The sequence below is a fragment of the Schistocerca piceifrons genome, chromosome 1 (genome assembly GCF_021461385.2).
Source record: "Schistocerca piceifrons isolate TAMUIC-IGC-003096 chromosome 1, iqSchPice1.1, whole genome shotgun sequence".
Classification (NCBI taxonomy): Eukaryota; Metazoa; Arthropoda; class Insecta; order Orthoptera; family Acrididae; genus Schistocerca; species Schistocerca piceifrons.
The window spans coordinates 578,347,845-578,373,793 of NC_060138.1; the positions used below are offsets into that span (position 1 = coordinate 578,347,845).

The 25,949-nt window shown below is 38.4% G+C and overlaps 1 protein-coding gene across 1 annotated transcript in view; it reads right to left on the reverse strand.

Moving 5' to 3' along the window:
- LOC124802320 (cullin-4A) overlaps positions 1 to 25,949 on the reverse strand; it is a 108,137-nt gene that overhangs the window by 73,670 nt on the left and 8,518 nt on the right. Inside the window, exons 2-3 of the mRNA XM_047263142.1 lie at positions 3,600 to 3,773; positions 3,315 to 3,504 (exon numbers count right to left, since the gene is read on the reverse strand). Of these exons, the coding sequence (XP_047119098.1) occupies positions 3,315 to 3,504; positions 3,600 to 3,773 (364 nt within the window). The remainder of the gene's footprint in view (positions 1 to 3,314; positions 3,505 to 3,599; positions 3,774 to 25,949) is intronic.

Here is a 25,949-nt window from a genome sequence, read left to right on the forward strand (position 1 = left end):
TTTCAACCAAAATTGGCCGAGAAAAAAAATGTGTTGCATTACTTATTGAACTGCCCTCATAGATTCACTGACATCTTCATGATATGGAGTGAGGATGAGGACACCCTATTCGAATTCCTCCAGGTCTCGACACCTCCTTCCATTTTCACTTTGCTTGGTCTTCTTCAGCTCAACAAACCATCTACCACGATGTCAACCTGCACCTTAAGGAATGCTACATCAGTACCTCTGTCCACATCAGATCTACCAACCACTAACAACACATCTACTTCCACAGCTGCTACCCATTCCACATGAAGAAGTCCCTACTATACAGCATAGCCACCCCTGATTATCACATCTGTAGTGGCAAGCAGTTCTTCCCCAAATACTATGCCAAAAGGTCTCACTGACGCCTTCGCAGACTGAAATTACCTTCCCAACTTTGTTCAGACACAGATTTCCTGTTCCCTGTCTCATCAGTCACCTACCAATCTCCACATACCCACTGCCTGGCCGCAAAGCAGCACTTCTCTCTTAACTCAGTACTATCCAAGATTCTAGCAACAGATCACATTCTCCACCAGGGTTTCTTCTATCTTCCATCATGCCCTGAAATGAGAAATATCCTTTGCATTCTCGCACAGAGGTATTCCACCACCAACTTACACAATACTGTTGTCTGTCCCTACTCCATCCTTGCTCACACCTCTTGCCTCATGGTTCATATCCCTGCAATAGACCTAGACGCACAACATTTTCCCGCTACTCCAGTCCTGTCACTGGCATCTCATACTCCAAAGGCAGGGTTACCTGTGAAAGCAGCCATGTCATTTACCAACTCAGCTTCAACCACTGTGCCGCATTCTATGTGGACATGACTAGTAACAAGCTGTCTATCTACAGGAGTGGTGACTGGCCAACTGTGGCCATGAAACAGCTGGACCAGCCTGTTGCTGAACATGCTGGCAAACACTATGTGCTTCACTTTATCAAATGCTTCACAGAATGTGCCATCTGGATTCTTCCCACCGATAGCAGCTTCTAGACAGCCACTGGCAGCATTAGGATTTTACCCCCACCCCTGCCCTGCTATCCCCCCCCCCCCACCCCCTGCCGCCTCTTTACTCCCACTACCCATCCCAGCCAGAAAACTGAAATATTTCTAGAATTCTTTTTTTTTTGTGCCTCCATGTGTAAGTAGCAATCAAGTCTTTTCATACTGTTTTCATAGGTTGCTCTAAATCTGGGATTTTTTATTGTGAGTGAGAGCAATTATGTTGGAGTCCAGCTGTAAAGTTAATGTACATATATGGAACATAGAGGAACAGATAAAATCAAGCAATGGAAAATCCAGGATGGAAAGGAACAATATTATGAAAAGGAAAGTTGCTACATGCCATATAGCGGAGATGCTGAGTCGCAGATATGCACAACAAAACGACACTGGCAGCGTGGTTTCAGTTGTCTGAGACTGCAGTTGAGTGTTGAGTTGCATTTGTGTGTGTGTGTGTGTGTGTGTGTGTGTGTGTGTGTTTTTGACGAAGGCCTTACTGGCCGAAAGCTTTATTTGTGACAGTGTTTTTGTTGTGCCTGTCTGTGACTCAGCATCTCCGCTATACGATGAGAAGCAACTTTCCTTTTCATAATACTGTGAGAAACAGATAAAGTGAGACAGGGTGGGAAGCACAGTCACTCATGCAAACTGCAAAGCCAATTGAGAAGATTATCCAAAAGCAACACCTGAAGTGGATGAGACTTGGCCAGAGAGTGTCAAAGATCAGTTGCTGATACAAAAAAGCAGATACAGGTGAACAGTAACAAAGGATGACAAGCACCAAAAATGATATGGGAACACTGGTCAGCTGTCACTGGAAAAGGTAGCAGCTATGACTGCAGACATGAACGGATGGAGGTCTCTTGCAGTCTAAACCAGAAGGTAGATGAGGCAACTGACTGAGTAACTAAATAAAACACAGCATTAAGATAAAGGTGCACATCTTGACTTCCATTTTACCTAAATAAATATCTGTAATGGGGTATGTAACAGTGTCAGGAACAATTCATATTTTTAGCACAGTAACCAATTCGGTTTCATGTGGGTAACACAGAAAGTTTGCCACACCATAATTCCTATGGAATCAATATAAAAAAGAGCAATATTAATCAAAGAGAGAAATAAACATTGAAAATTAAAGCCAATCCATCACTGACTCAGTGGTGAATGTAAGGCATTTACCATGGATTGTGTGGGGTTCTTTCACCTGAAATACATTCTGTAAATCTTTCCTACTTTCTCCTGGCCTTGTCTCTTATCTTCATGGGGTCAGCATATTAATCTAGATTTGGCAATATCCGTGGTAGACAGTTGTTGAATGCCCTTCCTGTCACCGCCACAGAGATATATTTGCAAAAACCAGACTGCAATTTTAAGAATTGAAGGACATAAAAGGGAGACAGTAATTTAGAAAATAATGAGACACAGTTGCAGGCCGAGACACAGTTGCAGGCTATAACCTATGTTGTTTAGTACAATGTAATGCTGTCAAGAGAGAAAGGAACTAGGAAGATCTACGGAACAGGATGGACAGCATCTTCAAAAGGGGTTATAAGATAAATATGAATAAAATAATCAAAGTTTACAGAGTGTGACATAAATCAGGTGACGCTCAGGGAATTATGTTAAGAAATGATACACTAAAAGCACTCAATGAGTTTTACTATTTGGGCAGCCAAATGTCATGATGACAAAAGTAAAGAAGACAGAAAATTGCAAGAAAAGCTTTTCTGAAAATATCTGTGTGGTGTTCGGTATTACTTGGAAGTCAAATATGGATGATAAATAGTGCTGAAGAGAGAACAACAGAAGCTTTTGAAAAGTGGAGTTATGGAAGAATGTTGAAGATCAAGTAGAAAGATTGAGATAATAATAATAATAATAATAATAATAATGAGACTAAATTGAACTGGGAGAAAAAAAAAGCGTTTTGCTACAATTTCACTAAAAGAAGTGATGAGTTGATAGGACATATCCTGCGGTATCGAGCAATAGTTCATTCAGTAATCAAGGGAAGTATGGGGATAAACACTATACAGGGTGATCAAGGCTCCACTAAAGTAATCAGCCTCAAGTGGGTGTAGGCTGCAGTAGTTATGTAGAGACACAAAGACTTGCACAGACAGACTAGCGTGGAGAGCTGCATCACTCTCTGCCCATGTTTCCTGAATTTTGGAAGTTTTATTCTATTTTAATTTGTAATTTAAGAGTGGGGTTCCGTAAGTCTAACTTTTAAGAAGCACTAAAAATCTAATTTGAATTTCTAAATTTCACTTACCATATAGAATGGATTGTGGGATTCTGTAAAACATAAGTCCTATCGAGGTATAAGAAGATACTTCTAACCATTATCATCTGCTGACAATGGGACTGCCAACATTCATTCATCTTCTTTAAAAATATTTGTCTGTCCATAGATTCTGCCATGAACTGTTCGATATTTGCCTTCACGTGCTGTTCTGTGAGAGCTGTTTGGTAAGAATAGTTTCCAACTTAACAATAAATTTACATGAATGTACAAGATTACACACACACATATATAGGTAGAAATCCAAGAACATACCTGTAAGATTAACATACAGAGTAGATGCCATTTTGTGATTGCACATGTTTTCAACTGCCTGATACAGCTCTTCAAGACTATAGCGTATGGATTTTGATGTTTGAATTGCTATAACAGCTTCTTTCAGTTTTTCCCATGTCCTTTCTTGATAATTATCTGGAAGTTTTGGTTTTTCTGAAAACAAATAACAATGAAATGAATGTCTAACATTATAGAATTTTATTTCGTCAAGTTTTCTCTGCTTCTACTGTTTTACAGAATGATCATAATAATTGAGAAAAAAGGTCTTATAAACAGAAAGTCTTTTACTAATAAAATATAAACAGAACAGTAAAATTTAATATCTTAATTGTCCCTGTTTCTTGCCAGTTTCTTTTTATTTGAGTTAATAACAAAATATAGTGTCTAGTTATTATAGGCATACATTTATACAACTGGCTACCATGACACAGGAATTGTCTAAGGAAAGTCCTGATAGTGAAGCATAAAAACATCTTCTCTACTTTAACATCACATTACGTGCGTTTCATAGACATGGCGGCTGGAATCTATTCCAGCATTACCTTCTGTCACTCTGATTATATCTGCTGTAAACCATATTAATCTAAGCCAGAGAATCTGAAATGCTCTGTATTTCCAATTTCACTTTTTTCAGATAAGAAACCTAGCAGTTCAACACACTGTAGGCCTACTATTCTGGGACACATTGCCAGAACTATCCCTTCGTCTTTTACCAAAATTCATGTATAATTGACTTCACAATTAGTGGACACAAGGACAGATTTGTTGATAAATTTTTGCCTCAGAGGTTACTTTGGTGGATACAATAATTATTAAGAGAGTCTTGGTATAATTAAGCATTAAATAACAAACAAAGCATATATTATTGCTATGCTTGTAGGCAGTACACCACAAACATTTCAGCCTTGTACTTCCAGTGAGACATCTACCATTTATCTTTGACTAGCAAACAATCACAACTGAATCAACTCAAGTGTCTCATATAAATTTATTTAACTGGATCATTAGTATACGGAGCAAGTGTTAACTGCCTCTTGTCTGCACACAAATGAAAGCTGTTTTGTACCAAACAACCTCTAAAAATTGATAGTAATTTGGATATCTCTCCACTGACTATTTTTCATTATTGACTTGCTGTTCTGATTCTATACATCAAGTTTCTCTGCTATCTTGCTGTATCCATAATTAAATCTGTCATTTGAAAAACAGCAAAAGAGTGTACATTCAATCACATAATGCTAACCAGACCTATAATGAAGCGTGCACCTTTTTCTAAATCCACATTTATACACTGCAGGCCTTATTCCATTCACAAAACATGGGCACGAAGAGTGACTGCTATTAAGCCTCTATATTGAGCTTTAATACGTCTGATTTTGCCATAGTCAATAATTCACAAGTTGTATGTTGAGGAGGCTGCCCTCCCCCTCTCCTCTTTCCTTTCCCCCCTGAATCAAGGACCTCGCTGAGAAAGGGTGTCTTGTGTGCCTCAAAAATAGAGATGAATAGACTGAAGTTAGATATAATGGGAATTAGTGAAGTTCAGTGGCAGGAGGAACAAGACTTATGGTTAGATGAATACAGGGTTATAAACAGAAAATCGAACAGTGGTAACGCAGGAGAATGTCATCAGCATAGTGAGCCCACTGTTGTAGCCAAGATACATGTGAAGCCAACACCCACCACAGTAGTACAAGTTTATATGCGAACTATCTCCCACAGATGATGAAGAGATTGGATAAATGAAAGATGAAACAAAAGAAATAATTCAGATAGTTAACAGAAAGGAAAATTTAATAGTGATGGGGGACTTTATGGGCTGGTGCAAAGCAATTAAACAGATACTCCACATGGTAGAATTTTGCATAGAGCATAAATTTAATCATGGCTAACACCTGGTTTATTAATCATGAAAGAAGTTTATATATGCGAAGGAGACGTGGAGGCACTGGACGGTTTAAGGCTAATATATAAAAGCAACACAAAGATTTTGGAACCAGATTTTAACCTGTAACACATTTCCGGGACAGATGTGAACTCTGACCATAATTTAATAGTTATGAACTGTAGATTAAAACTGAAGAATTTGCAAAAAGATAGGGAATTAAGCAGACAGGACCTGAATAAGTAGAAAGAACCAGCAGTTGTTGAGAGTTTCAAATGCGGCATTAAGGAACAACTGAAACAAGGGAAATAAATACAGTAGAAGATGAATCGTAAGCTCTGGGCGTGAACACAGCAGAGGAGCAAGTAAGTAAAAATACAAGGTCTAGTAGAAACCCTTGGATATCGTGGGATATATTAAACTTAACTAATAAAAAGAGAAAATATAAAAATGTAGCAAATGATGTACGCGAAAAAGAATACATCAATCCAAAAATTAGTGACAGATAGTGCAAACAAGCTAAGCAGGAATGGCCAGAAGACAAACGCAAAGCTACAGAAGCATGTATAGCTATGAGAAAGACAGATCTACATCTACATCATTGCTCTGCAATCCACAATTAAGTGCCTGGCAGAGGGTTCATCAAAGCACCTCCAGGTTTTTCCTCTACCATTTCACTCTCAAACAGCACAAGAGAAAAACAAACACTTATATCTTTCCATGCGATCTCTGATACTTCTTTTTTTATTACGATGATCATTCCGTCCTATGAAGGTGGGTGCCAACAAAATATTTTTACACTCTTAGAACAAATTTGGTGACTGGAATTTCATGAGAAGATCCTGCCATGACGAAAATCATCTTTGTTTTAATGACTGATATCCCAATTTGTGTATCATATCCACAGCACTCTCCCCCCTATTTTGCAATAATACAAAACAAGGAACTTTTTCAGTGTCCTCTATCAATTCTATCTGATGCGGGTCCCACATTGCACAGCAATACTTCACTGCATTTTCTACATGTTCTGTTAATAAATTGCAGCCTTTGGTTTGCTTTCCCCATAACATTATCTGTGAGATCATTTCAATTTAAGTTATTTGTAATTGTAATACTCAAGTATTTAGTTGAATTTACAGCCTTCAGATTTGTGTGTTTTATACTGTAACATAAATTTAGAGGAATCCTTTTAATATTCACATGGATGACAATCACACCTATTACTTACAATCATCATCTGCCCTTTTTGTACTATACACATATCTTGTCTAAATTGTTTTGCAATTTGTTCTGATCATAAGCAAACAATCTAAGAGGACTGTTCAGACTGTCTCCTAAATCGTTTATATATAGATTAGGAACAGCAAATGGCCTATAATACTTTTTTGGGGAACATCTGGCATTACTTCCATTTTACTCAATGACTTTCTGTCAATTACTACAAACTGTCACCCTCCCAACAGGAAACTACGAATCCAGTTGCACAACCGAGATGACACTCCATAGGCACGTAATTTAATCAGAAGCTGCTTGTGAGGAACAGTCTCAATAGCCTTCCGGAAACCTAAAAATATGGAATCAATTTGACATCCACTGTCAATAACACTCATATAGGTACTGTCAACCAGAAAATTAAAGAGGCTGTTGGAGAAAAGAGAACGAACTGTATGACTATCAAAAGCTCAGATGTAAAACCAGTACTATGCAAAGAAGGGGTAGCTGAAAAGTGGAAGAAATACACAGAGGTGCTATACAAGGGAGAGCAACCTGATGGCACTCTTATAGAAAGGAAGAGGGAGTAGATGGAAGACAAGGTGGGAGATATGGCACTGCAAGAAGAATTGGACAGAGCACTGAAAGCCCCCAGGTAAAAAAAATTGCCCCTGGACTAGACGACATTCCCTCAAAACAACTGATGTCCTTGGGAGAACCATCCTCAACAAGACTAATCTGCCTGTGTGCAAGATGTACGATACGCATGAAATACCCTCAGATTTCAAGAAGAATGTAACAACTCCAAGTCCAAAGAGAGCAGGTGCTGATAGGCATGAATATTACCGTACCATCAGTTTAATAAGTCATGTTTGCAAAATACTGAAATTATTTACAGAAAAACAAAACCCTCAAGGAAGATAAGTTTGGGTTCCAGAGAAACTTAGGAACATACAAAACAATACTGTCCTTACAATGCATCTTAGAAGATTAGTTAAGGAAAGGCGAACTTAAGTTAGTAACTTTTGTAGATTTAAAGAAAGCTTTGGACAGTGTTGACTGGAAAGCACTTTTTGAAATTCTAAAAGCAGCAAGGTTAAAATACAGGGTGCGAAAGGTTATGCACAACTTGAACAGAAACCAGACAGCAGTTATAAGAGTCAAAGGGCATGAAAGGAAACCAGTAGTTGAGAAGAGAGTGAGACACAGTTGTAATCTATTCATGATGTTATTCAGTCTCTACATTGAAGCAGCAGTGAAGAGAAACCAAGAAAAAATAGGAGAAGGAATTAAAGGTCTGGGAGACGAAATAAGAACTTCAATGTTTGCTGGTGACACTGTCATTCTGTTAAGAGACAGCAAAGGACTTGGAAGAACAGCTCAATGGAACAGACAGTGCCTTAAAAAGAGAATTAAGATAAATATGAACAACAGTGAAACAAGAGTAAAGGAATGAAGTCGAACTATATCAGGTGATGCTGAGGGGATTAGATTACGAAATGAGGCACTAACACTAAAAACAGTAGATGAGTTATTGTATTTGGGCAAAATGACGACCAAAGCAGAGATAATATAATCTGCAGACTGGCAAAGGCAAGAAACATGTTTCTGAAGAAGAAAATATAAATTTAAGAGTTATGACTCTTCTGAAAATATTTATCTGACGTATAGTGAAGTGAAAACGTGGAAGTTTAGCAGTTCATACAAGGCATAATCCTTATCATTTCAGGTAGTCTGGTTACCTTCATAGTCTCGGATGTTATTGAATTTAGCATATGTTAAAATTCAGGAGCAAATAAATAAATAAAAAAAAAATCCTGCCCCGAGATACAGACCTCACAAATGACACTGAACACCATTTTGAATATGCGAATTACGGAAAAAATTTCTAAAACATCTCTGGAACAGTTCTAGATATTTTGTTGGAGTATTTTTTTTTTTTTTTTTTTTTTTTTTAAATGATAATCGCTTCATGATTACATAGAAATCCTCCATTTGGACTTACATAATATTGTTTTTCTGTTGATTAGTATCATATAGTTCTACATTCCCTGAAAAGGAAAGCTCCCACTTTTAAGTTGAACAGGTTTTATTTTAAAAAATAATTTTTTTTAACTTTCAAGTGTAAGGTATGTCTACACTGAAGTTGTTTCTTACTAATTTCTCTGTTATAATGTTTATTTCTATTGTCTTTGTTGCATTTATTTCTTAAACTTTGTTGCAGTTTCTTGTCAGGTTTTTTTTTTTGTAGTGGTTGTTCATTGCAAGTGTCTGTGTTTTAGTTGTTCAGTGTTAATTTGTTTATTGAAGAGGCTTCTAAGAAATCTGAGACTATCCAGTGAGTTCTGTGTTATAGTGAGAAATTAGCCAGTTGACACAGTTGCAGTGTGTTTTGTGAAAAGAACTGTTTGAAATGTCTTCTGACTGAGCCCACAGGAGAGTGAAAAGTGGTGACTATTTGTGTATCCATAAAAGAATTATATATAAGAGAGAGAGAGAGAGAGAGAGAGAGAGAAAAAAAAAAAAAGACAGACTTTGTTCAGGTTTGGAATAGGTGTTCTCATTTGAAGACTCTGTTTCAAAGTGAAGATGTTTCCAGTGACGACTTTTTGTGTTCTACATGTTTCGACAGAATAACAACAATGATACTATCTGAACAAGGTGAGGCCTCTCATGGTGCAGATTTTGCATCAACAGAGGAAGAATTAAATACCGTGAATCACTCAACTAAAGAGGTACGTATTAGTGCTGTTAAGAAACTGTGGTCAGCAAAGTCGAGTCATAAGCTCTATGCATCAAGAAAGCGCACTGAAATTACCAACGCTATGGATGAATACACTACAGCAAAACTGACCACACTCTTCAAAGTAGGAACTCCCTCTTCAGAAGAAAATGAACCAAAGCACTCTTGAACCTCTTGCCAGGAATTTTTCACAAATATCAATTCAGCTGTTGAATATTGTGCACCCTACAGTGAAAAGGTGCAAGTTTTAACTATTATTCCAGAGACATTTTCAAAGAAAATAATTCTGAACCGCATTCAATCAGTATCAAAGTACATGGTAGACAAGTCAAGAAATGTGAGGTCTGTAAAAGGAGTCTTTGGACAACCACATCCCTATTATGGTCATCCTGTAACAGTTGAAGGTCAAAAAGTTGTGAAAGTAAAGAGGTACATGACTCGCAGTATTAAAGAAACTTTTGCAATTTATAAGAGCAACTATACAACTTCACATATTGGAAGATCACAATTTTATGCACTACAACCTAAGTGGGTAGTTCCACACCCACTTAGAGATGTCTGTCTATGTGTGTTACTGCGCGAATTTTGAACTTTTGAGTGGTAACTTTGAAGAACTTTGTGGAGCACGTGACATATGACACCTTGCTTGGACGTTTGAAGTCATTAGTAGTCTGTGCCTTAAAGTGAGAGACATGTTTGTTTCAAGATTGTGGTGACTGCCCTGGAATGGGAGGACTGTCTTTACAGACACTTGGCCTGGAATGTGTAACAGATAACTCTGCAGGAAATACATATGTGACATGGGAGGAAAATAAACTAATTAAGAAAACTGTTGCCTTTCACAGTTTCACTTATGAACTTGGTAAATGGTCAGCGAAAGCAGTAACACACCAGCATCTGAAGAAATTGCAACAACAACACATTGCAGAAGTGAAAGGGTGTGTACAGGCTGAAGAAGTATGTTTAGTGCTTCACTGCGATTTTGCTGAGAAATGGTCTGTAATTCTCCCACAAGGAGTACAAGAGCATAATTGGAGTAATGACCAAGTTTCAATTTTTATGGGATTGACATATTTTCAAAACAAAACCACAAGTGTTGCAGTTATAAGTGATGACACAGGACATGACTCAGTACATGCTTTGCTAGCAATGCACAAAATTCTTCCACAACAAACAGAGGCAGAGAAGGACATCTTCATTTCTGATGGTGCACCTAGTCATTTTAAAAATCGTTACCAGCTGTTTGAATTAAGTTGCTTGTGCCAACTGACTGGGTATACAGTGCTACTGGTCACAGGAAGGGCCTTGTGGTGGTGCAGGAGGCCTGCTAAAGCACTGTGCTACAAAACAATCTTTCCAGACTAAGTACAGCTGCAATTCAGAGCACTGAGGATTTTATGAGAGTTGTGGAATGTTTCACATCCACAGCCCTCATTATTTTGTCCAAAGAGGAAATTGAAGAATTCCATGAGCAGAAAAATGAAGAATGGTCCAAACAACTACTCCTGTGAAAGAAATTCAGAAGACACATTTCTGGACTCAAAGTGATGGGCGAATTCATACTGCACACACTTTAAAGAGCAAGAAAGAAGATATTTCGTTTGTTTGGCCAACACCTCAGAAACAGCAGGATAATATTCAGAGTCACAACCTGAGAAGGTGTGTGTGTGTGTGTGTGTGTGTGTGTGTGTGTGTGTGTGTGTGAGAGAGAGAGAGAGAGAGAGAGAGAGAGAGACTGGTGGATTGCAGAGATTATAGAGACCAGTTATGAGTTAAATGAAATTGTAGAGATCTTTATGCTACCACATGGACCAGCTGCTGAATATAGGTTTCCCGCTGAAGGACAGCAACAACGCCACCAGTGCTCACTTCCTGTTCACAGTGTTTTGAAGATTGTAAGTGCTCCAGTTCCTATTGCTTAAACAGGAAGGCATCACTCTATATCAAAGGAAGATGCTGAAGCAGCGGAATACTTTTAGTTCATTGACTGGCTAATTTCAGTACAAAAGAGAGTGCACAGAAGTTGTATAAATTGAAACCTTTAGGTCTTTGAACCTTTCACAAATATTTTGAAACAATTTAAAATGCTTGAAAAATGAGTCTCTCACTCCCCTTCCAAAACTAAAATTATGTTAAATAAGACTAGGTTTTGATTTTTATGAACCTGTAATGTGGCAATGTGGTCATAAAAAAGGTTTTACGTATGGCAAAAATTTCAATTGTTTATAAAACCTGTTCAATCTAAAAGTAAAAGCTCTCCTTCTCAGGGAATGTAGAACTATATGGTACTAATCAAGAGGAAAAAAAATCAAAATTTTCTGGCTTGGAATTTTTGAAAAAAAAAAAAAAAAAAAAAAAAAAAAAAAAAAAAAAAAAAAAAAAAAAAAAAGTAAATTATAAAATAGTTCAGAATGCTACAGTAAAAGAAATTTGACAGATAAGCCTAAATGGAGGATTTCTTTGTAATCATAGAACAATTATCTTTCCAATAATAATAATAAAAAAAAATCCAACAAAATATCTAGAACTGTTTCCTAAATTCGCATCTTCAAAGTGGTATGCACAGGGTTATCTTTGGACGGCTGTATCTTGGAGCAGAATTTTTTTTTTTGAGAAAACGGAAATATACGAGTTCCTTACTTAGTCCTTCATTTTAATATATGCTAACATCCGAACTATGAAGGTAAGAGTTTTTCCTAGCCTGTCTGAACTGATATGAACTATGCCACAAGAAAAAAATAATAAAGGTAGAATCTCTTTAAATGTAGTGCTACAGAAGAATGTTGAAAATCTGATGGGTAGGTAGAGTAACTTGTGAGGAGATACTGAATCAAATTGGGGGACAAAATAAATCTGTCGCAATACTTGACTAAAAGAAGGCATCAGTTGGTACGGTATATTCTGAGACATCAAGGAATCGTCATTTTAGTACTAGAACGAAGTGCAAAGGGTAAAAATTGTAGATGGAATAATACAGTAAGCAGGTTCAGATGGACTGTAGGCTACTGTAGTTATTTGGAGATGAAGATACTTGCATAGGATAGAGTAACATGGAGAGTTGCATCAAACCAGTCTTTACACTGAAGATCATCGACAACATCATGTGTACGAGGGATGAGTAAAAAGTTGCTCGACTCATTTTGGAAATCGAGTTCACGAAATTATATCTACATATCACACAGTGCCTATCCTACAGTCTACTACTAAAGTTAGTTTAGCATCTCCATAATGCTCTTATGCTTACTACACAAATCCGTTACAAAATTCTCTTCTTAGAGTTCTCTATGCTCTGTCTATAAATCCTACCTGGAGAATGTCCTATAGTAATGAACAGTATTCAAAAAATGGTCGCACAAGTTGTTATCTAAGCTATCTTCTCATGAATGAATAACAAATTCCCTTCTGATTTTCTGAATGAATCTCAGTACAATACCTAAATCTACATTTATACTCCACAAGCCACCTTGCGGTGTGTGGTGGAAATTACTTCATGTACCACTGTTAAGAACCCCTTTTCCTGTTCCAGTCGCGAATAGTTTGCGGGAAGAACGATTGCTTCCAAGCCTCCATGTGGGCTGGGCTCTTTCAAATTTTATCTTCAGGGTCTTCTCGCTGGATGCACAGAAAGCAATACATCTGTTGAGTCTTTAAATTTTAACAATATACCATGCCAGTGTACAGAATGCCTCTCTTGCAGCACCTGCCACTGGAATTGGTTGATAATCTCAGTGACTCTTTTGTGCTTACTAAATGAACGTGTAATGAAATACGCTGCTCTTCTTTGCATCTTCTATATTTCCTCTGTCAGTCTTATCTGGTACGAATCCCATAATATGAGCAATTTTCAATTACTGGTCAAATAAGTTTTGTAAGATGCTTCCACTGTTGATGGACTACATTTCCTATGATTCTTCCAATGAATCCCAATCTGGTATTTAATTTGTTTGAAATTCATTTTATGTGGTACCTCCACTTCCAGTGATTGTTCTGCAATTGTGTAATCATACAATAAAGGGTCTTTCTACTGATGTATTCACAATACATTACGTTTGTTTATTCTGAGGATCAACTGCCATTCTCTGCACCAAGCGTCAATCATCTGCAGGTGTTCCTGCATTTCACTACAATTTTCTAGGGAAATACGGAAGCGTCCGATCCCACCCGTCTGCTTTGACCCATGACGTCACAAATATGGCGGAAACAAAAACACACACACACACTTTCCACAAGAAGCCTAATGACACTAACGGGACAAGTGCGGGAAATGGGGTGTTTTGGGTGGGGGGGCAAACTAAATATAAACAAATTTAGATGCCTTGCGTAGCTACAACGTGTAAGTGAAGACAGCCATGCATGAATACCCACCCACCTCCCCAGGGGTCGTAACCCCTGCAACCCATAGAAGATAAAGATGCTTCAGTAGCTGATTAGTGTTTTTGTCTTTTTAAAAAAAAAAATCTCACGGGATAGAACGAACAGATCAGAAAGATAAATATAATAAACTAAAACAGAAATTCGAGGAAACAGATAATTAAAATAAGTAATAAGTGTTTTTAAATAAAAAAAAAAAAATCTCACAAGATAGAACGAACAGATCAGAAAGTAAATAAAATAAGATAAAACAGAACTGGAGACAGCCACACTCAAACCAAACTCCGCGCCGTCATGGCCGTCATGACGTCACACACAACACCCTTACGTCACGGGTCAAAGCCGACGCGTGGGATCGGACGCTTCTGTCGACCCTTTTCTAGTGTCTAAACTCCTCTACATACAACAGCAACATCTGTGAGAAGCCTTAAAGAACTTCAGGTGTTATCTACTAGGTCATTTATACACATTGTGAAAATAATGGTCCTATAATGTTCTCCTGGGGCACACATGAAGTTAGTTTTATGTCCGAAGACTTCTCTCTGTTCAGAATGACATGCTATGTACTGTTTGCCAGAAACTCTTCAATCCAATCACATAGTTGGTCTGCTATTCCATACACTCGTATTTTGTTAATAGATGGCAATGCGGAACTGTATTGAATACCTTCTGGAAGTCAAGGAACACAGAAGTTATCTGGGCACCTGTATCTATTGCTTTCTGGATTACATGGATGAATAGAGGGAGTTGGGTTTCACACAACTCTTTTTTTCAGAACCCATGTTGGTTCCTAGAAGGGAGATATGGCTTTCTTACAAGTTTTTTATGTAGTCATTTCACTTTAAATGACTCCACTTTGAATATTAATAGCATTAGCCCACCAAACATAAAAATAAAACGATAGCTATATATTCAGCCTACGTACGTAAAATAGGTTTCATTTGTGTATGTTGATGGTCACTTGTCACTTCCTGCATCATGTGTCCATTTTCTGCGTTATTTCCGCATTTCTATACGAGTGTCAAGTATGGTGATGTTTGGTTTGTGGGGCGCTCAATTGCGCGGTCGTTAGCACCCGTACTAAGTCCCAATTTTTACACAGTCCAATCTAGCAACCGTCAAGAATGATGATAATAAAATGATAAGGACAACACCCAGTCCCTGCAAAGAGAAAATCCGCAGCCCGGCCAGGAATCAAACCGGGAACCCGTAATGTCCAGTGTAGTGACAGGCCATTCAAAGGAATCATCTGTGAAAAATCTCAGGGATTTTGCAACATTATCCACCATTTTAATGAGAGATGTGAGCCAACTGCAACTTTCTTTAGCCAAATCTTATACTTCCGAGACAGAATTGCTGGTCAGGCGTTCAGGAGGCTAAATTCTCAGTACTGCTAACAGTCACAAATAATGGTATACGAAACTACCCTAGGTTTCATAATTATTAGCTGCCTCCTTGAAAAAGAAAAAGAAACAGTTTGAAGAAAGTTTAATATGCAAGGAAGATCACTCAGAATGTCTGCGACCAACTCATCCCCCCCCCTCCAAGGGGAAAAAGAAACACGGGTGGCTTTCTTTCAAGAAAACGAATTAAAAGTCAGCACCTACATCTACCTGTATGCTCTGCAAACCACCGTAAGTGCAAGGCAGAGGGCACATCCCATTGTACCAGTTATTAGGGTTTCTTTCTGTTCTGTTCACATGTGGAGTGTGGGAAGAAATTGAATGCCTCTGTGTGTCAAGCAATTATCCTTATCTTGTTCTCACGATCCCTATTTGAGCGATATGTAGGAGGTTATAGTAGATTCCTACAGTAATCATTTAAATCCAGTTGTTGAAACTTTGTTAATAGACTTTCCCAGGATATTTTATGTCTATCTTCAAGAGTCTTCCAATTCAGTTCCTTCAGTATCTCTCTGACACTCACCTATGGATCAAACAAACCTGTAACCATTCGTGCTGCCTTTCTCCGAATATGTTAAATATAATACCCTGTTAGGCCTGTCTGGTACGGGTTCCACACACTTAAACAATATTCTGGAACTGATTGCATGAGTGATTTGCAAGCAATCTCCATTGTAGATTGGTTGCACTTCCCCAGTATACTTCCAATAAACTGAAGTCTACAACCTCCTTTACTCTTGTCTGAAACTATTCGATCATTCCATTTCATATCCCTACAAAGTGTTACTCTCGCGTATTTGTTTGAGTTGGCCGACCCCAACAGTGACTCACTGATATTATAGTCATAGGACACTACATGTTTTCATTTTATGAAGTGTAAAATTTTACAAAGCTGCCAATTTCTGTACAACTTTGAAATCTTATCAAGATCTGACTAACATTTTATGCAGCTCTTTTCTGATAGTACTTCTTTACATGTACCTGTATCATTTGCAAAAAGCCTGATTTTACTATTAATATTGTCTGCAAGGTCATTAATATGCAGAATGTACAGCAAGGGTCTCCACATACTTCCCTGGGGCAGTACTGAAGTTGCTTCTACACCTGATGATCAGTCTCCATCCAAGATAACACACTGCTGCGTTCTCCCTAACAAATAGCCCTCAATCTGGTCAAAAATTGTACTTGATTTCCCATAAGATTGTACTTTTGACAATAAGAGTAGGTGTAGTATTGAGCCAAAAGCTTTTTGGAAATCAAAAACTACTGCATCTACCTGACTGCCTTGATCCAAAGCTTTCAGTATGTAAAAAACGGCCATTACAGAGGTCATCTTGGTCAAGATACCTCATTATGTTTGGGCTCATAATATGTTCTAAGATTCTACAACAAATCATTGTCAAGGATACTGGATGGTAGTTCTGTGGCTCACGTCTACTACCCTTCTTGTAGACACGTATAACCTGGGCCCTTTTCCAAGAACTGAGCACAGTTTTTGTTCAAGGAATCTACAAAATATTATAGTTAGATGAAGGGCTAACTCAGCAATAAATTCAGTATAGAAACTGACAGGGATTCCATCGGGCCCTGGAGCTTTGTTCAATTTTGAAGATTTCAGCTGTTTCTCAACACCTCGCCACCCTCAATTTCGTTTCCTGTCTCATTCATTACGGACTGTACGTTAACTTTGGTGCCACTAACAGCCTTTACATGTGACTAGAATTTCTTTCGGTTCTGTGAAAGATCACTTGACAATATTCTTGTTGGTGAAAGACTATCTTCCTTTTCCTGGTAGCCTTTACCCACTTTATCAAACATTCTTTCAGGATTATAGTTGTGACCATGAATACGGAAACTATCTACTGGCTAATTAAATTTTCCACTTTCTTGGTTTGTGTGCACATCATGACTGTATTTTTATTTTGACTGTTACAGGAGTTAGGAAAATGAATTTCATTTACACCATTTTCTGGCTCCTGGGGAAATCAATAGAGCAGAGGCTACTTGACTGCATCCTTTTTCTTCTTTGTTTCATGCCAAGTATAAAACGCAACCCTTTCGTTTGTCTGGGCTTGGGAATCGATCATTATGCACAAATTGTACAGACAAACCAATATGGAGAGCTTTGGTATTGGCCAATTCTCTTGTATATCAAAACTTATTTTAGCCCCATTTGGATTTTCTTCCTTTATTGTTGAATGCAACTTCTTTTGTGTGAAGTTTGTACAATCTGTGGTTGTATTAATTGATTCTTTTTCTCCACATCTTCCTTTTGAGAGTCTGTCTTTGGACACCTTGGATGTTGCTTGAAATGTTGCAGCACATACAGGTACTGTCTGGTCACCTTTTTTCCCTTATGCTGTATGTTACTGAAACATTATTCCTGCATTTTGTTTCTTTTTTGATGTTCCTTCTCCCTGACAAAGTTGGCTGAAACTGAGAAATAATCAGGAGTTAATGTTTTTGTGTAAACTACTAACTTATTTCTATTGTTGGTTCTGGTGGCAAGTGCTTTTGCAGAAAACCCTCTGACATTCTCACTGACAATGATGTCCTAAATTGCTAGTCTCCCTTCAGGTCTCTCAGAAGAAAAACACAGTTTGCATTTATTGACTTTTGCTTCAACTGGCTGAGAGCAAGTATCAAGTTTTGCAAAAACTCATAAGTCTCAACACCCTATACCAACAGCAAATATAATCTTTTGACAAATCTGTTTCAACAGGTCATGCCTGGCAACAAACTTGATTTGTAACTAAAGAAATCTAAATTTTGAGCAACTGAGAATTCACCAACTTTTGGAAAAAATGCTCATCGATTGTCACTGTCAAGACTAGCCTAATATGTTCACACTGTGTGCAGTATTTTATCCACTTGGTTGCTTCTAAAGCACTAAATGAATTTAAACAGAGGACGAACAGGCTATCAAAGTATCATCTCATCTATATGCCAGCCATCACCATTGCTTCTGTTTTTGCCTTTATAAACACAGATTCTGCTGATAAATAATCAAAACGCAATGCTGGAAAATAAAACTCAACAGTAACCCCTGCTTGGAGTCATCAGCACATTTATGCATGTGCTGTAACAAGAAAAGATAACCTGGAATAACTCAGCCCTAAGTTTTAGTAACAGTAGACATCAAATTAATATAAGTCATTTTGAAAGTTTTGAGAAAGCAAATGAAAACTGTGTTTGTCCCAAATGCACCTCATCGTCTCAGTGCACTAACTTCTGCATTGTGTGCAGCAGTAGGTTCTCTTGAAAGCATTTACTGGATGTATCATAAGGGGTCCTTCAGATAACTATTCAGGAACAAATCCCAAGGAGCCACAACAGTATGAAGGTACTCAAAATCATGCCATGTTTCATTTCATTGCTTTTAGAAGTAGAAATAAATCATATGGCACAAAGCCTGCACTTTATGAAGTGGCTGCAAAGGTGCTGGGATTCAGAACTCTGGGACGGACTAGTGTTTTAATAGCACTAGGAGAAGACATGCCGTGGTGGAACAAAAGATCCTACGTCGACCGACTTTTTTACTCTTTCTTTTGGACTTCCTTGAAATGATTATGAAAGGATACTCCAGCACACAAATCTTCATTTGCTGTGTCTTAGCTTCAAATGATATATCCACTTCCTGTGAAAAATATCCTCCTCATTCTTTTGCCCAAATGCAGAATATTAACTTTGACTTTGTGGCCTTGTGGAAGCAGGCACTTTGAGAACTGTGGTTTGTACTACAATTATATGATTACACATTAAACAGCAACCATCCACAAGTATGGTTTAAAAATTTATTGAAGTCAAATTATTAACTGCTCTGGATTTATTTCTAATCCACCGTCATATGGTTCTTACAGATTTCCTTGCTTTCCTGCTGGGGTCTCGTTTTGTACTTGTTGCTGATTTTGTGCACTTGTGTATACTTCTGTGCCATAAGTTTGCCACGTAACTGTGTTATGCATTTCAAAGTTAACACATTTTTGCACATTCTCTACACGAGTGCCATTAAATTCTCTACAAGCTGCTTTAACACAAACCACTCTACATTTAATGACAGCACACATGCTCAGCATTTACAAAATGTGTCCCAGCTTCTCATAAGTAGCAAAAATTATGGAAAGCAAGGAAGATTGATTTGTAATAAATCCAAAACCGATAATCATTTGATTTAAATAAACTTTTTTAAACCACACATGTGCGTAGTTGCTGTTTAAAATTATAAGCCATACAATAAGTGTAAGATGTTGCCATTCTACTTCTACAATGCCAGTTGACTGATTTGCTGACACTGAGTCCTCTGTATATGAGCTAAACAATGTGGCATATAACAAGTGCAAATTTTCTTTACATGATGTCGCAAAAGTCAGCAACTCGGTGAGAATGTTGCTGAATGTACTGATGGAATATTAATTTCACACATTCTTTTAAAAAATGAGCTTTTGGAATGGATGTTGCTGAATACTAAGGCAAACTATTATCTTCACAGGAATTTATTCCATATGCGTTACTTTGCTGAAATAATGACTAACAGAAGGATGAGAATCTTCAAACATTAAATGTAATTGTGTAGGGCACCTTTCCACTCTCATGCCCACACAGATATAAAACAAATCACCACAGAAAAAAAAATCTTTTCAACTGCATCATAGATCGTGACTAAAAACCAATGGAAGCTCTCCATACTACTTCCAATAGTCCAACAAATTTTATGCTATTACAGTACACAATGTACAGGGCAGCCTAAAGTAATAACCATAGCAGGACATGAATCACGCAGTGAGAATATAGACTCGTTCATTAACACAGTATCTGCTGGACATTACGTTTACTGAAGAAGCCACAATAATTGTCTGTGGGGTTTCAATATAAATTTTCTGAATGGAACTGCATCCAAGGATCAATTTCTGAATGTACTGCACAACATACTGCTCAGCACCAGAATGCTTTCTCTTATAAATAGAACCCCAAGAATAACAAAGAGACTTATTGACAATATATTTTCAAATGTGGATGCCACTGGGATAAAAATTATTAAAACTAATTTAGGGATATCTGATCACAGTGAGCTCCAACTATACCAGTGTTGGAAGGGGATGTGAATACCATCTATAGAAGAAATTTCCTGTGGAAAATTTTTCAAGTTTTATAAACAGCCTGAGTAATGAATTCTGGTTAAAAGTGTTTACACAAGCAGGTACTGTCAATGTCGACAATCGTTCCTTTTCTACATCTACACCAATACACTGCGAGTCACCTGATTGTGTGTGGCAGAGGGTACTTCTGATACCACTAATTGATACCCCTTCCCTGATCAACTCTCAAATAGCGCAGGGGAAGAATGACTTGTCTTTACACCACCTCTGTATTAGCTCTTAATTCCCGAAATTTCTCGTCATGTTCATTTCATGAAATGTATGCTGGAGGAAATATGTTATTGGACTCTTCCCAGAAAGTGCTCTCTTAAAATTTCAAAAGAAAACCTCTCTGCAATGCACAACACCTCTCCTGTAGCATCTGTCACTGGAGTTTGTTGAGCACCTCTGTAATGCTTTGGCACTGACCAAATGACACTGCTCTCTCTCTCTCTCTCTCTCTCTCTCTCTCTCTCTCTCTAACTGAAAGTTAGATAAGCCATGACAAAAAAAAAAAAAAAAAAAAAAAAAAAAAAAAAAATCACATTTCCTTGAATGTAAAGATTCCGCAGCTCGTATTATGGGCATTACTAGGAAGAAGAACAAAGGATTCAAACATTAGTTTCCTCTCGACAAGTGGTGAAGTGGACAGCTTTAATCTCAACATGTATGAGGCTTTCGCGTCTACTAATGTGCCATGGAACATGCTAAAGAACACTAATTTTAAGAGCTTCCTGGACAGTATCAGCAGTTTACCAGATGAGTCAACATTGCACAAAAATTATTTGTAACAGGTATATGAAAACACTACCACTGACACTAAAAGTGACATAGGTGACCATTGTGTTTGGTTTTCACTTGACGAGACCACTGACAGTTGTGACAGATTTATAACTAATGTCATGGGGAGGGAGGGAAATCACATTCCACAGCACCAGGAAAATCCCACCAACTCCTGTGTAAACAATTGGAGAAGGCAAAATCACAATACTGCAGCCCACTATGTCAGGGAATCCCTACACATACTACAGCCAGGAGAAGATACAGATGAGCAATTTCTGCTGTTGGTGACAGACTGTGCTGCCTAAACATTTAAAGAGTAAGTAACACTGAAAGAATTCTATCCCAATATGATCCAGTGCACCTCGTTTACACCCAAAGCTTACACTGTGTATCAGAGGTAGTCGCAAATCATTTTCCTGAAGCTAACAGTACCATTTCCTCTGTTAAGGAAGTATTTCGCAAAGCTCCTACCCACACTCAGCACTTCAAGGAAATAGCTCCAAATATTCCCCACAATTGGACTCATACTTACACGTTGAAGCACCTGACTATGGGTGGCTTTAATATTATGCCAAACGCTACCAAAAAGTCAAAGAGGTAGTACACACATTTAACTAGTGACTCAGCTTTTACTGAAAATGCCAAGATGGCCCTTAAGAATGACAAGTATGTTGCATCCTTGGCATTTTTATGAGCTCACTTCCAACATCTACTTGTTACAAGTCAATGTCAACAATCCACATCTCTACCACTGAAAGGTACTGTAGATGTTACCTCATAGGAGCATATACATCTGGAGGAAATACCTGGTTCAGTGGGTACAGGCATATATCACTAAATTAAGGAATATCTTTATAAGGAATTTCAGATATGAAGAAAGTGTCCGCTATTATTCAGGAGGATAAGTTTGGAGGTGGAATGGATTGGAGAGCCACAAGCAACTATGTCAATGAAGGACACACCACTGGCCTCTTGTGGTGTAGAGAGCTCTTTCTTTCTCAGCCAAAAAATATTTACTGAGAGATAACAGATAAAGTTACACTTTACAAAACTTTGAAATGTGGTTAACTGTGTACTGCAATACCAAAACTTAATATAAAATTGCTTGTTAGTTGTAGCTTTGGGCCACAGATTACGGTCACATATAGGTACACAAATCAATTGTGTTTTTTTATGTGAGTAATACCCCTTGCGGGGTTGCTAGTCCCCCATCGGGCACCTCCCTATGTGGCGGATCAGGGAAAGCCTCTTGGATATGGGTCACACTGGGGAATTTAAATATCAGAGGTGGACCATAAATAACAACATAAGAGGTGTCTGCACTCCAGAGGAGTCTGACTTCCACATCAGGGGTGGCCTGGAAAATTAGATTGCCATTCTGTTCTGAAGCAAACAAAGTGATTATGCTTCTTACCTTTGACTCATGATGTGTGGCAGTAAGACAAAATGATCTAGAATTAAACTAGCCCCAAATTCAGATACCACTTTCAAATCTGCACCTATAGTTGTCATCACTAGCAAATGAAAAGTTAACAGAAACAGATGAAAATTAACTGGAGCATTGTTGGCTTAACTGCATTCAAGTAATCTCTCAAATTACTGTGGTGTACCAAATGGAAAACCAGGTGGAGTCACGTTTTTATAAACAAAGCCATAGTACACAAGATAGCAGCATTAGAAGGAACTTGAAACAGAATTGCACATTTGGTCATCAAAATATCAGAAAGATATAACATCCAAATAGTTCAAGCACACGCACCTACCTCTAGTCAATCAAATGAGGAAACAGAATCCCTCTATGAGTGCCTGAAAGAAACATGTGATAAAGGGAGTGTGTGCTTTTATAAATTAGTAATTGGTGACTTTAGTGCTGAAGTTGGAATGTGAAAGGAAGGTGATCCACTCACTAGCAAATATGGAAGAGATGAAAGGAATGATGGAAGTGAGAGACTGGTTTAATTTGCAAACTATATGCAAACATCTCTTATGAATATGTTCTACATGAAACATCTTAGTCGCAAATGGACTTGGAGAGGTCCTAACTGTAAAGCAGAAAATTAAATAGACTTCAGTCTTACCAACAGGCCTCAGAAGTTTAAAGATGTCTCTGCACTGAACAATTTCTGATTATTATGAGCAAGATTTGAATTGAATACAAAATATAAAAGTTTGAAACTAATTAAAAGAAGAAGAAAAATTTTAAACTTCAAAGATTTTGAAGAACGGAATGAGGAATTTCAAGAAAGAATTAAAAAAAAAAAATGTAACGCTGAAGTAGTAACAAGGTGCTAATCACAAAAGCTGACGAAGTGGGACACTTATTCAGATCTCAAAACCAAAAAAAGAAGCTGACAAATAAAACAATAAGTTTGATGGCCAATAGAAAAAAAATAAAACAACCAAAGATGATAATAAGACAGAATATACAGAAGTGTGCAAGGCTCTGAGAAACAACATGAAAGAAGACATCGAAAAGTATGAAAAAGATACACTAAAAACCAGTCATGAAAAAAAAAAAAAAAATCTAGTTTAAATGTGGCCAAGCAGAAGATTATGATTGGAAAGAATCAGCTAATGGCATTAGACACAGATCGAGGTCAAATTACAGATAAAGAAATACTTGAATGTACTGAGAATTTTTAAAGTAGCCGATAATGTGAATGATGATACCTTAATCCTAGACGAACTGGATGGCCCTGCTTCCCAAATCCCAGAAATTCTCCCCTCAGAAGTCAAAAATGCTAGAGGAAAGATGAAAAAAGGAACTGTTCCAGGAACTGAAGGCCTCTCAGTCAATATTTTAAAGGTGATGGATGAGAAATCTATAAAGCAGCCAATTAAAATATTTTCGGGGCATTTGCACAGTGGAATATCACCAAGACATTGGATGATGATGATGATGATGATTAGTGTTTTAGGGCGCACTACAGCGAGGTTATCAGCACCCGTTCCCAAAAGTTCAATTCAGAGCCGAATCGTGAGAGAATTGGTATTGTTCAAATTGCAAGAATGGACACAGCACATCAAAACAGGGAGATAAAACAAAAAATAAAATCGCAGTACAAACAGGGAAAAATAAGTAACGGTGGCTAAGTGACCACTTACAAATAATGGGTGACCAAACCACTGGACAGCACATTAAGACTTCAATCCCAATATTTTGGGAAGAAGGCCAGACATCACACAAAAACGTAAAACTCTAGCGACACTCGCCTCATTATTAGTTAAAAGAGAGGGTAGGTCTGGTGGGAAACTGAAATCTTCCCTCAAACCCGCATATAAAACACACTCAGTTAAAATATGCCGTATCGACAAATGTGTCCCACATGTATGACAAGTTGGTGGCTCCTCACGACGTAACAGAAAACCATGTGTCAAAGGACAATGTCCTATTCTAAGCCGTGTAAGGGCTACTTCCTCAGCGCGTCGTTGTCGGAAGGAGGTGAGCCACGGTCGGACAGAATCCCTCACGTCCAGCCACTGAGCCTCCCACCAACGCATGACCTTCCGAGTCACGAAAGACGTAATGGCCTGCAGGGGGACGGAACAGCGAGCAGGAGGTGGGATGGAGCAAGCCTCCTTGGTAGCCGCATCTCCAAGTTCATTTCCAGGAATCCCTATGTGCCCTGGAACCCAGCAGAAAATCACATCCTTACCCTACTGTTGCAAGAGCAGGAGTGCGTCCTGCACCTCTTGCACCATCCAATCTGCTGGGTACATTTGTTCAAGAGCGTGTAGAGCACTTTGGGAATCGGAGCAGATGATGAATTTCGTGCCACGATGTCGGCGCATATGCTCTAATGCTTGCAGAATGGCAAACAGTTCTGCATAGTAAACTGAGAACTGCTCTGGGAGTCCTATCCGATGGACAGTATCAGGAAACACAGCAGAGCAGCCCATAAAATCCCCCTGTTTAGAACCATCCGTGTAAACAGTAATAAAATCGGAATGGCATTCTAAAATCTCAGTAAGTTTAATTTTAAAAAGGTGGTCCGGGGTACAATACCTCCTGTAAGCAGCCAGATCAAGAAGTAATCTTGGCCTTCGTAGTCGCCAGGGAGGTCCCCTACTCCATCCCTGGAGGAGGACCTTAATGCCCTCCAGGTGTACTGACTCGAGACTCTCCTTTGCACGGATGCCAAACGGCTTTGTTGCCGCCGGACGGTGGCGGAAGAGACGTGCCAGTGCCGGCTGGGAAAAAGTGTCGGATGCCAATGAAAGAGGAGTGGACTTGGTCCTGTACGCGTGCCGTACCACGAGGAGAAGACGCCGAATGGACAGCGGAGGCTCTCCCGCCTCGACACACAGACTAGCAACTGGACTCGTGCGATAAGCCCCCGCTGAAAGCCTAATACCCTCATGGTGAATCACATCCAACATTTTGAGGTAGGAAGGTCTTGCAGAGCCATAAGTTTGACATCCGTATCCCAGTCGAGGTCGCACAAAGGCCTTATAAAGTTGGAGCAGACGTGCCCTGTCAGTGCCCCAGGATCTATGACTGACGCATTTAAGGACGTTTAAAGCCTTGAAACAGCGGACCTTTAGATCCTTTAAGTGTGGCAACCATGTGAGCTTCTCATCAAAAATAAGCCCGAGATATTTCACTTTTTCCATAAAGGGGAGAACGGTGTCTCCTAGTTTTAAAACAGGGAGATTAGAAAGAGAACGGGAACGGTTAAAATCTACACAAACGGTCTTCTCCAAAGAGAATTAACCAAGACATTGGAATGAACCCAAAATAATCCTAACACACAAGAAAAGTAGTACTAAAGATATACAGATCTATTGCCCTGTCAG